This window comes from Gopherus evgoodei, unplaced genomic scaffold, assembly GCF_007399415.2.
Source record: "Gopherus evgoodei ecotype Sinaloan lineage unplaced genomic scaffold, rGopEvg1_v1.p scaffold_56_arrow_ctg1, whole genome shotgun sequence".
Lineage (NCBI taxonomy): Eukaryota > Metazoa > Chordata > Testudines > Testudinidae > Gopherus > Gopherus evgoodei.
This window is the reverse complement of record NW_022060077.1, coordinates 108,263-121,508: the sequence shown is the minus strand read 5'-3', so window position 1 is coordinate 121,508 and position 13,246 is coordinate 108,263. Positions and strand designations below refer to the sequence as shown.

The window sequence follows — 13,246 nt, the reverse complement described above, 5'->3', positions numbered from 1 at the left end:
CCAGTGAGCTGAGAGTGAACAGTCCCAGCTCTGTCATAGATTTGCTGGATGACCTTGGACACAGCCTCTCCATGCATTAAATGGAGATTATTATTTAATATGTTCAATATCCTGCTACCAAAATGCTTTAATCAGAGCCTTTGAGTCACATGCTGCATTGATTTGGTTCCTTGCAGCACATTGTTGGTCCTCTCTGTAGAGTTCCAGGTAGTGTGTTGTCCCTGGTAAAAAAGCAAGACAAAGCTGAAAACCGAGCTGTGTGGAAACCTGTTTCTGTGGCTGTTTTTTGTTTTGTTTTATTTTGTTTTGGGTTTTTCTTTGGCTGTTTCTTTAATAAATTCCTCTTATTTAAAAAGGACTGCAATTCCACAGATCATAGCACACAAGTAGCCTCACTGCATCTAATTCAACGCAGAGGAGCAATGCCCGTTTGTGACGTTATTGATATAAACTGGGACCATATAGAACATGGTTTACAACTGAGGTCCTGTAATGGCACCAAATCTTATGTAAAGGGGGTCATATAAGGTGTCTAAGAGCAGGTTATGGGTTGCTGGTTATGATTATGCTGTCTGTATCTCTGTATCATTATGTAGTTGAAGTTATAAGTATTGACTGTATACTGTCTGTATTCCACATTGGTGCTGTAGTTTTGGGTGACACCCCTGACAAGTTGGTGTTAGCTCTGTGTTGTCAGAGGTGTGTTGTTGTCAGATGCTACCGGTGTGGTGCTCTGCTCTCTCCTTGTTGGTATCACTCGGCTGCGTGCGTGTGTTCCCTCTGTGTGCCGTCCCAGCTTTGCGCAAATAGCTGAAACAACAGACCCGAAGAGGACCCCCAATGACCACAGAGTCTAGTAAGGTACGAAGGCACGTCGGCCAGGTTTATTGCCATATGGACATAACGATAGTTCCCCTAGTTTGTTACTCTAGTAAAAGGCATACTACTACTATGTGCCCACGGTCAATGGACTCGGCTCAGTCAGTGGCGGGACTTTCCACTGCCCCCTCGGCCGGACAAAGACATCGCCCAGGGATACATTTTTATACACAAGTACAAACAAGTTACACATCACTCCTGACGTATTGAGGTGCAGCCCCTCTACGCAGCAAGGTGCCGCCTCTCACCTTGTACATGTTGGCTCGATCAAAACAACTCTATCCATCCTATTACCCTTTTGCCCCTGTCATTGGGATGGGTCGGCCTGTTCCTTGTTATCTGTGTGGAATATGCAAGTATGTCAATGTTCTGATTTCTAGTGTCAGTACCTTTTAGGTACGTATCTTCTTGCAGCATCAGCCCTTTCCTTGCCAGCTTCTGTGAGCAGGGCCTGCCTCTGACTCAAAGCTTCACTTTGCTTTATGTTAGCAAAGTCTTGACCATTACTTTAGTTGAGGCCTCAGGCCTCAAACTGGGCCTTTATCAGGGCCTTCACTTACTACACTCTGCTTAGCCTGCTTGATGGCCCATTAAGGACCATCAGCTACACAATTGACCCATTGAGAGGAGGCAGATATGCCTTGTGACTCAGCAAAGTATGCAGGGATTTGCTTATGTGACTCCAAACTCCATTTTGCTGTAATTTTCCACAGTAAGAATACAGAAGTGTTCCTACACTTGGAAGTGCCTATATAAGGCTGATGCCTCATCTTCATTTTGTCTTCAATCCTGCTTCTTACCTCTGGAGGGACTTTGCTACAAACAGAAGCTCTGCACAAAGGACTGAATGACCCATCCCAGCTGGGGATGTTCTCCAGAGACTTGATTTGAACCTGCAGTTTACTCCATCACTGCTACAAGCCTGAACTAAGAACTTTGCCATTACAGTATGGAATTGATTCTATTTAACCAATTCTAGCTCTCATCTCTATCTTTTTCCCTTTATGAATAAACCTTTAGACTTTAGATTCTAAGGGATTGGCAACAGCGTGATTTGTGGGTAAGATCTGATGTGTATATTGACCTGGGTCTGGGGCTTTGTCCTTTGGGATCGAGAGAACCTTTTTCTTTTATTGGGATGTTGGTTTTCATAACCATTCATCCCCAGGATGGGTGGCACTGGTGGTGATACTGGGAGACTGGAGTGCCGAAGGAAATTGCTTGTGTGATTTGCGGTTAGCCACTGGGGTGAAACTGAAGTCATTTTTGTCTGGCTGGTTTGGTTTGCCTTAGAGGTAGAAAAACCCCAGCCTAGGGCTGTGACTGCCCTGTTTGAGCAATTGGTCCTGAACTGGCACTCTCAGTTGGGTCCCGCCAGAACCGCATCGTCACACCGTTCATGGTCAGATCAATGGTTATTTTGCCCTGGATTTGAGGGGCGTGTATAACCCAGAATCTGATCATTATGTGCATTCAGCCACCCTGAATTAACGGAACACAACACCACATAGCTAAAGTTATTTTGGAGGGAAGATGTATTTGGGTGTGGGGCTTTGGCAGAAGAGACAGGGTTAGGGATGGGGTCCCAGGGGTTATGGTGGCTAGTTCTCTGTAAACATCCACTCAGTGTGAAGCGACAGTCAAAAAAGTGAACAGAATGTTGGAAATCATTAGGAAAGGGATCGATGATAAGACACAAAATATCATATTGCTTCTGTATAAATCCATGGTATGTCCACCTCTTGAATACTGTGCAGAGATCCGGTTGACCCATCTCAAAAAAGATATATTGGAATTGGAAAAGGTTCAGAAAAGGACCACAAAAATGATTAGAGATATGGAACAGCTGCCGTATGAAGAGACATTAATAATATTGGGACTGTTCAGGTTGGAAAAGTGACTACTAAGGGGGGATATGACAGAGATCTATAAATCATAACTGGTGTGGAGAAAGTAAATAAGGAAGTGATATTTACTCCTTCTCATAGCAGAAAAACTAGGTCACCAAAGAGGCAGCAGATAGTTCCCTTTTTTTTTTAAACATTTCTTCACACAGTCAACCTGTGGAACTCTTTCCCAGAGGATGTTGTGAAGGCCAAGACTATAACAGGCTTCAAAAAGAACTATATACATTCATGGAGGATAGATCCATCAATGGCCAGGGTGAGCAGGGATGGGGTCCCTAGCCTCTGTTTGCAGAAGCTGGGAATGGGTGACGGGATGGATTCCTTGAGGATAACCTGTTCTATTTATCCCGTCTGGGGAACTTTGGATTAGCCATTGTTGAAAGACAGGATATGGGGCTAGATGGGCCTTTGGTCTGCCCTAGTATGGCTGTTCTTATGTTCTTAGGGGTCCAGTTTGCAACAATTGGAAATGTGACAGCCCAATGATTTCTACATAGACACATTCCCCAGGTTGTCGCTCTTACAGAGCACAGTAAGGTCAGGAAAGGGTTTAATGTCTCTTTGACTGTTCAGTAAGTGATTCAGGGAAGAGGGCCCAGCACCATGTCAGCAAACAGCTCTGCACAGTGTTTGGTCCGAGATCCAAAGTATCAAGAGAACTTTAGGTCCCTTTATGAGTAAAGAGCCGGAGCAGCCATTTCCAGATCTGTTCGGTCTTCGCCCCATAGATGATGGGGTTTAGCATGGGGGAAAGCAGGAGGTACATGTTGGCAATGAGAACATGGAGGCGCAGGGCTACATTGTGGCCATACCAGTGCATGAGAGAGAAGAGATGTGGAATGTAGAAGGCTAAGATGGCACAAAGTGGGAGCTGCAAGTCCCGAAAGTTTTGAACCAGGCGTCCTTTGTGGGGAGGCTGAAGGTGCCCCTGAGGATCTGGGTATAGGACATGGTGATAAAAAACACATCCAGACCCTTCACACAGATTAGCACAAAGAGGCCGTAGTAACTACTGACACGGGTGTCAGTGCAGGCCAGCTTCACCGCAGCCATGCGCTCTCAGTGCGTGTGGGGGATGATGTTGGTTCTACAATATGGCCGCCACCTCGCCAGGAAGGGATAAGGCAGTGTGAGCATGGCACCACGCAGCACCACGGCAAGCCTGATCTTGGCCACCACAGGGTTTGTCAGGATGGTGAAATCTCTCAGCGGGTGGCAGATGGCCACGTAGCGATCAACAGCCATGGCCACGAAGATCCCAGACTCTACACTAAGAAGCAGTGAATGAAGTACATCTGGGTGAGGAAGGCGCTGAAATCGATCTCCCTGGAATTGAACCAGAAGATGCTGAGTGTTTTGGGCAGGATGGATGTTGGCAGAAACAGGCTGGTGACAGCCAGCATGCAGAGGAAATAGTACTAAGGGGGGATATGATTGAGGTCTATAACATCATGATTGGTGTGGAGAGATTAAATAAGGAAGCGCTATTTACTCCTTCTCATAATACAAGAACTATGGGCCACCAAATGACATTAATAGGCAGCTGGTTTAAAACAAACAAAAGGAAGTGTTTATTCACACACGGTACCATCAACCTTTGGAACTCTTTGCCAGAGGATGTTGTGAAGTCCAAGGCTATAACAGGGTTCAAAACAAGAACTATATAAATTCATGGGGCAGATAGGTCCATCAATGGCTTTTAATCAGGATGGGCAGGGACATCGTCCCTAGCTTCTGTTTGCCAGAAGCTGGGGATGAGTGGCAGGGAATGGATTACTTAATTATTTCCTGTTCTATTCATTCTGTCTAGGGCACCTGCCATTGGCCGTTGTTAGAAATAGGATAGTGGCTAGATGGACCTTTGGTCTGACCCACTTTGGCTGTTCATATGTTCTTATTTTCAGTAAGTGATTCAAGAAAGAGGGCTCTGCACTCCAGAACACCAAGAGAAAACTTTAGGTCCCTTTATGAGCAAAGATCCAGAGCAGCCTGTTCTGTATCTGTTTGGTCCTCACCCCGTATATGATGGGGTTCAGCATGGGGGGCACCAGGAGGTACATATTGGCAATGAGAACATGGAAATGTGGGGCCACATTGTGGCCAAATCGGTGTGTCAGGATGGAGAAGAGACTGGGGATGTAAAAGGCTAAGATGACACAGAGGTGGGAGATGCAGGTCCCAAAAGTCTTGAGTCGGGCATCCTTTGTCGGAAGGCCTATGATAACCCTGAGAATTTGAGTATAGGACACAGCGATAAAAAACACATCCAGACCTGTGATGAAGAATACCAAAGACAGGCCATAGTAATTACTGGCACTAATGTCAGCACAGGCCAACTTGACCACAGCTATGTGATCGCAGTAGGTATGGGGGATGATGTTGGTTCTGTAATAGGGGCACCGCCACACCAGGAAGGGATTGGGTAGTACGAGTATGCTGCTGCGTAGTACCACAGTGAGACTGATTTTGGCCACCGTGGGGTTTGTCAGGGTGGTGGAATGTCTCAGGGGATCGCAGATGGCTACATACCTATCCAAAGCCATGGCCACAAAGATCCCAGATTCCATTGCTGAGAAGCAGTGAATGAAGTACATCTGCATGAGACAGGCACTGAAATTGATCTCCCTGGAATTGAACCAGAAGATGCTCAGCATTTTGGGTAGAGTGGATGTGGACAGGACCAGGTCAGTGGCTGCCAGCATGCAGAGGAAATAGTACATGGGCTTATGGAGGCTTGGCTCCCTCTTCACAATGAACAGGATGGTGAAGTTCCCCAAGATGACTATGATGTACATGGTGCAGAAGGGGATGGAGATCCAGACATGGGCAGCCTCCAGGCCAGGAATGCCCAGCAGGATGAAGGTGGAAGGGTTGGTGAAGCAGGTTATGTTAGTATCTGACATGGAGTAGGGGAGAAGGTGTCCAACTTTGAGGCAGAATGGTGTCTCCTGCATGTACTGTATGTCCCCTGATTTTCTGTATGTGCCCAAGCTCTAGGGTGATGGTCGTAGTACAAATGCCTGGATGGAGAGACAATGTTAATATGAGACACTGCATGTGCTACCAGAAACTGTTCTCATGGGACAAACAGATTGGTCACTCTTCATACACTGAAAATGACATTTTTGTTATTCAGAGAAATTAATTATGAAAAAATGACCCTACTTATGCAAATTCCATATTTTATGGTGCTCCATGTGTGGGAAATGATAATAGGCACCAACAGGAAACACTAGGGTGGATATGCCTTATAATGGGATGGAGAATAAACTGCTTTGGATATGTGTTCAGTCATGGTGACCCTCTCTCTATAGAGGATCATATAATATCAGGCTTGGAAAAGGCCTCAGGAGATCATCTAGTCCAACCTCCTGCTCAAAGCAGAGCCAATTCCCAGACTTTTTTTTTGTTGTTGTTGTTAAACCCCAAGTTCGCTAAATGGTCCTCTCAAGGATTGAGCTCACAAGCCTGGGTTTTGCAAGCCAATGCTCAAACCACTGAGCTATCCATCCTCCCTTTGCAGTAGCAGATAGAAAGGGGATTTCCAAGAAACTGTATGAGACTAGGGGAGGCTGCCATCTGTAGAAAGACTGGAAAGGCTTGGGCAGTTTCATTTAGAGAAGCGATACATAAGGGGGCATATGATAGATGAGAGGAAAATAAAGAATGGAACAGTTTACATTCAAATGGACAGAGAGAGAACAGTTCCCAACCAGTAATATCTAGAGATACTTGTAATATTCTGGGGTCCACATTTGAAAAAAGATGTTGAAAACTTGGAGAGGGTGCAGATATTGGCAGATCCAGACTGGATGGTTTTTTTTTTCTGGAAGATCTGCTTGGAGGGTTGTTTACACTTAAAATGCTACAGCCGTGCTGCCATAGTGCTTCAATATAGACACTGTTTACACATATGAAGGGTTCTCCCCTCAGCACAGGTAATCCCGGAGAGGTGGGAGCTAGGTCGATGGAAGAATTCATCTCATGCTGTCTACACCAGGGCACAGATTATCCAACAAGTTCTTGGAATGTATGGGAGAAAAATTTTTTTCCAGAAACTGGAGAAACCTACTAGGAGAGAGGCTGTTCTAGACTTGATTTTGACATATGAGGAGGAACTGGTTGAGAATTTGAAAGTGGAAGGCAACTTGGGGGAAAGTGACCATGAAATGGTAGTTTATGAATCTAAGGAATGGTAGGAGGGAGAATAGCAAAATGAAGACAATGGATTTCAGGAAGGCAGACTTGAGCAAACTCAGGGAGTTAGTAGGTAAGATCTCATTGGAAGCAAGTCTAAGGGGAAACACAATAGAAGACAGGTATTTTTTCAGAGGGACATTATTAAGGGCACAAGAATAAACTATCCCTCTGCATAGGAAACATAGGATGTATGGCAAGAGACCACAATGACTTAACCAGGAGATCTTGAATGATCTAAAAATCAAAAAAGGATCGTACAAAAGTGGAAACAAGGTCACATTAGAAAGGAGAAATATTAGCAAACAGCATATGTATGCAGGGGCAAAATTAGAAAAGCCAAAGCACTAAAGATCAAAATAACTAGAGACAAAAGGGCAACAAGAAAACATTCTACAAGCACCTTAGGAGCAAGAGAAAGACCAAAGATAGGGTATGTCCGATACTAAATGAAGGGAGAAAAACAATAACAAGAAATGTGGACATGGCAGAGGTGTTTAATGACTTATTTGTTTCGGTTTTCACCAAGGCAGTTAGTGGTGTTTGGGCACCCAACATAGAGAATGCCAGTGAAAACGGGGTAGGTTCAGATGCTAAAATAGAGAACAAAAAAGTTAAAAGTTACTTGGACAAGTTAGATGTCTTCAAGTCACGAGAGTGGAATGAAACGCATCCTAGAATACTTTGAAGGAACTGACTGAGGAAGGATCTGAGCCATTAATGATTATCTTTGAAAAGTCGTGGGAGTCAGGAGAGACTCCAGAAGATTGGAAAAGAGCACATATAGTGCTTGTCTATAAAGAGGGAAACCCATGCAATTACAGACCAGTCAGCTTAACTTCTGTACCAGGTAAGATAATGTAGCTATTTATTAAGGAATCAATTTGCAAACGTCTAGAAGATAATGAAGTGATAAGTGACAGTCAGCATGGATTCATCAAGAACAAAACATGTCACACCAACCTCATAGCTTTCTTTGACAGGGTAACAAGCCCTGTGGATGTGGGGAAGCAGTAGATGAGGTATATTTAGACATTAACACAGCTTTCGATACAATCTCGCATAAACTTCTCATTAGGAAACTAGAGAAATACAACCTAGGTTGAGCTACTATAAGGTGGGTGCATAACTGGCTGGATAACTGCCCCCAGAGAGTAGTTATCAATGGCTCACAGTGATGCTGGCATGGCATAACAAGTGGGGTTCCGCAGGGATCAATTTTGGGTCCGGTTCTTTTCAATGTCATCATTAACGATTAAGACCATGGCATAGAGAGTGCACTTATGTTTGCAGATAATAATAGTTGGGAGGGGTTGGAAGTCTTTGAGAATCAGATAAACATTCAAAATGATCTGGAAAAATTGGAGAAAAGGATGATTATTGATCTTGAAAACATGACCTATGAAGGAAGAATGTTTAGTCTAAAAAGGAGAAGACTGAGGGGGGGAATGATAACAGTTTTCAAATAGCTAGAAAAGTTTTTACAAAGAGGGAGAAAAAGTGTTCACCTTAACCTCTGAGAGAAGACAAGAAGCAGTGGACTTAAATTGCAGCAAGGGAGGCTTAGGTTGGACATTAGGAAAAATGTTTCAAAAAAGGCAAATGCAATATTCAGTTATATTAGGAGAAATATAACATGCAAGTGACAGTACGACATAGTATTCCTCTACTCGGTGTGCCTAGGTCTCAATTGGAGTAATGTGTCCACATTTGCACATCAATTAACAGAAAGGATGTAGAGAACCAGGAAAGGATCCATAGGCAAATAACAAATAATAAATGTTATGCAAGGGATGGAATGCAAACTGTATGAGCAAACCAAAGAAACCAATATGTTTACTCAGAAAAGAGGAGATTAATGGGGGACATTTTAAATGTATTTAAACACTTGAAAGGCTGCCATAAAAAAGTAGAGGAAAGTTATTCTGTCTTACCACAGAGGGGCAGGACAAGAGGCAATGGGTTAAAATTCCAGCATAGTAGATTTAAATTAAATTTCAGGAAAATCTTCTTAACTTTAAGTACAGGAGGCCAATGGAACAGACTCCTAGAGAAGTCATGGAAGCTCCCTCTGTGGAGGTTTTCCAAAGTTGTGTGAATGGCCAACAGTCTTAGATGACTAACACAAAACCAATCCTGTATCTTGTCCGGGGATAGACTAGCTGTCCTTTGTGTTCCCTTATAACTCTGTGGCTTTTTCATTCTATGATGTGAAATCCTAGTGCAGACCCGGCCTTAGTCACGCACACGTCTTTTGGCTTAATACGGAGGTAACTGAATGAAATTTAATGGTCCTCTACTTTACAGGAGGTCAGACTTGATGATCAAATGGTCCCTTCTGACCGTAAACCCTATGGATCTATTGAAAAAGAAAGTAGATCAGGCATTTATATTCAATGTGTCTCATAGCATGGACAAGGGAACATTTAGTTAAACTGAAGGTCTGAACATATAACATTAAGAAAAGGTAATTGCAAACATAATTCCTATTTGGTCTCTAGAACTCCTTGCTACCAACATTATTGGAGTGAAGAGCATAGAAGAATGGGATTCACAAATGGATTGGCCATTATAGGTGGTCCTTCTGACACCTTCCATTAGAAGATCTCATTTCCAGTTGCTTATAAGTTTGCCACATTTTTGGAGTTTGGACTGAAATATGACATATTGGGTGTCTGCTTTGACAAAAAATGGGATTTTTTGGTTTCTTTTTTTTAAGTTTCAGGAATAACAGTTCAGCCGACTTCTCGAATGAAGCTAGGAGAAAAATGTGTTATCTATGTTGAAAAATTTCAATTATTTTTCTAGGGAGGAACCCTAGCACATCCAAGTTTTCAAGCAGATAAAAATCAGGTAACAGCCCCTGTCCCCCTGCCCCATTAATACACAGAGACCTGAAATGTAAGAGGAGCATGTGACAGTGTCTGTGCATTAACACACAGTTGGCTCCTGACATCTGTACTCACGTCTTGCTCTAAGGAGAGTTTTGCCTCGCTGGGGCCTGAGCAAAGTACAGGTCGTGGTGCCAGAATTTGGCCTTGTTTTGCACATCTACTAACATCTTTCTTCCTGAAGGATTCACTGTGCATCTGAAATGCACCACCTTGGGGCTGGAGTCCATCAGGCAGGATGAGGAGGGGTGCACAGAAAAGAGTGACATTTTGGCCAGTGATTCTTTAGCAAATATCACTTATGGTAAGGCCCTGGGATGTGTCATGGTTGTGCAGAGCAGAAAGGACACAGACGTACTCTCTATCCCACCACACTCATGTTGCAGAAGGATTGTCGATCGGGTGAGCTCCTCAGCAAGAGATGGGTACCTGTGAATTATGGGATGGAAGTGTCCTCCCTGGGAATCCCCCTCAGGTATCTATAACCGACACCTCTCTGAATCCAGCATCATCCGACACCAAGAGCTGACACACTGTGTGCACAGTTTATAATATAGCTCTATGTAATCCCAGGGGGGTTCGATCAGACTCTAGAGGACAGGGGAATGTCTAAATATAAACAGACTGTAGAGGAGCATGTCTCCACTTCAGTGCTAATTATCCAGCTTTAGAAGTAAACAGCAATTAAGGAACCTTCCCAAAGGGAGTTGAGAACTCTTGGGCTCTGTGCTGAGTCAGAGAGGAATTGGCTTCTCTGTACGTTTGTGTGCATGTATTTAAAAATTATAGTATATGAGTAAGGAAATTAGGGATAATGCCTAACTCTCCAGAGGATCTGATGTCCTGTAAATTCTCAGGATCGATGGGTAGATAGTAGACAGAGAGACCTGGAGAAAGTTGACTAAGAGGAGACCCAAGCACTTACAGCAAACACATGGGGCTGTCGCTAAGGAATCAGAGATCAGTACTTCTCCTCAGTAACTATCATTATACCATGCAGCACCTTTCATTGATGGATCTTCAAAACTTAGCAAAGGAGAGTCACTATGAACAATCCCCATTTCACAGATCGGTAAACTGAGGAACAGGGAGACATGACTTCTCCAAGGTCACACAGACACGGACTGACAGAACTGAAGTGTCTTGACTTCCCTTTCACAACCATGGTGTCTCTGTCAGTAAGTGACCACATGACAAGAGGGAAATGGACTTCCAGTCTTGCAGGGCCTTTTCACTGGGGAAGTGGGGGAAAGGAATTCCCTCGGTTGCAAAGTGGAACTGGGGACCGCCGAGCCCTCTGGCAAACCAATCGGGGCCCCCTCACACTGTCAAGTATCAGAGGAGTAGCCGTGTTAGTCTGGACCTGTAAAAGCAGCAGAGAGTCCTGTCGCACCGTATAGACTAACAGATATATTGGAGCATGAGCTTTCGTGGGTGTATCCGATGAACTGAGTATTCACCCACGAAAGCTCATGCTCCAATACGTCTCTTAGTCTGTAAGGTGCCACTGGACTCTCTGCTGCTCTCACACTGTGAGGCTGTGACAAGCTGTAAGCATCTGCAGGTCTTGCACTTACACAGCCACAGGCAGGCAAGGACACACCCAGCTGCAGTTACATGAAACTACGATAGAGAGGCTCCAGCCAATTCCCTTCAGCTCCTCAGTATAGAACCAAAGAGCTGTACCATCTTGCCCTGGCCAAAAGCCTGACCGGTGTAAGTTTATTTCCCAGTCTGCCCCTCTATCAATGTGGAGAGCACAATACATCAGCCTGAGCAGATTTCCCTTTTACATTTCAAACAACAACCTGTAGTAAGGAAAACAATATAAAGCAGATTTATTAATTACAGAAAGATTGATTGTTTACATGATTATAAGTAATAGTGTACAGAACAAAGCTGGAATCTGGGAAATAAACAACATCACAATCTAAGTTCTATACACTAGACAGGTTTTGAATCAAACACTGTGTCACCCTGATGGTACAAATAATCCTCCAATCTTCCATACACAGGCTAGAAATCCCTTCAGCCTGGGGCCATGTCCTCAGTTCAATCCAATTTCTAATATCTTTGATGTTGAGTTGTGGGGGGAATGAGGCCAAGTGATGATGTCGCTTTCACATTTTATAGCTTGTGCCATGTAGAGGGAGCTTCATTTTTCCAAGCAAAAGCCCCCAGCACAGTTACTGGAAAAGAACAGACATAAGATGGAGTCCAGCATCACATCACAATCATATCACCAAGTTAAATATGGGGGTGGGTGCCCGGGTGTTGCTTTGGGGCACAGAATGCTACATCTCCCCCGTTAGTTTACTGAACAAGTGTGTGACGGGTTGGATCACAGAACCCCCGTTGTGAGCTGCCACCTGATGTACCAAGACTACTTCTACCCCTGCTTTCCCTGTCAGATCGGGGCCCCAGCACCCTGTCTTGCTGAGCCAGACACGCCCGTCTGCTCCAACACAGACCCAGGGACTGAATTACTTGCCCCAAAGCTCCGGACTTAACTGAAAGCAGCTCACAGAAGTGTTCCTGTCTTTAACACTAAGATGCCCAACTCCTATTGGGGTCTAAACCCAAATAAATCTCATAAATTGTTCGCCCTCTACAACACTGAGAGAAATGTACAGCTGTTTGCCCCCTCCCCCAAGGTATTAATACATACTCTGGGTTAATTAGTAAGTAAAATGTGATTTTATTAAATACAGAAAGTAGGATTTAAGTACTTCCACGTAGTGACAGACAGAACAAAGTGAATTACCAAGAAGAATAAAATAAAACACTCCAGACTATGTCTAATCCAACTGAATAGAGAGAAATTCCTCACCAGTTCCAGAAGGCTTCCTTTTACGGACTAATTTTCTTTTAGTCTGGGTCCAGCAATCACTCACACCCCTTGCAGTCACTGTCCTTTGTTCCAGGTTCTTTCAGGTATCTTTGTGGGTGGAGAGGCTCTCTCTTTAGCCAGCTGAAGACAAAATGGTGAGGTCTCCCCTGGGCTTAAATAGACTTTCTCTTGTGGGTGTAGATCTCTTCCTCTCTCCTATGCAAAGTTCAGCTAAAAGATGGAGTATTGGAGTCACCTGGGTGACTCACATGTCCACACATGACTGAGTTCCTTCCCAGCCAAGCCACATTCCTGGGAAAGCCCAGATGTGGATTTGTGTCTCCAGGTTCATTGCTGGCTTAAGTGTTTCTTGATGGGACACTTACCGAGAATAGCCTTTTCTCAGGAACTCGACCAACTGCTTCACCACAGCCTATATAGAATCAAACAAGTATGCAGCCAATATTCATAACCTTGAATACATGAATAATACATGCATACAAATAGGATTAATAGATTCAGTAGATCATGGCCTTTACAGA

General features: G+C 44.0%; 1 protein-coding gene across 1 annotated transcript; it reads right to left on the bottom strand.

The window, feature by feature from the left end:
* Positions 1–4,741: 4,741 nt before the first annotated feature.
* Positions 4,742–5,689, bottom strand: LOC115643289 (olfactory receptor 52M1-like). The gene has a single exon (XM_030547167.1). It carries the CDS (start codon positions 5,687–5,689, stop codon positions 4,742–4,744), a length of 948 nt encoding a protein of 315 aa, XP_030403027.1.
* Between the last annotated feature and the right edge of the window lie 7,557 nt (positions 5,690–13,246).

What these genes read in the sequence shown, in the direction of transcription:
- LOC115643289 (XM_030547167.1), bottom strand. Translation starts at nt 5,689, where the DNA reads ATGTCAGATACTAACATAACCTGCTTCACCAACCCTTCCACCTTCATC.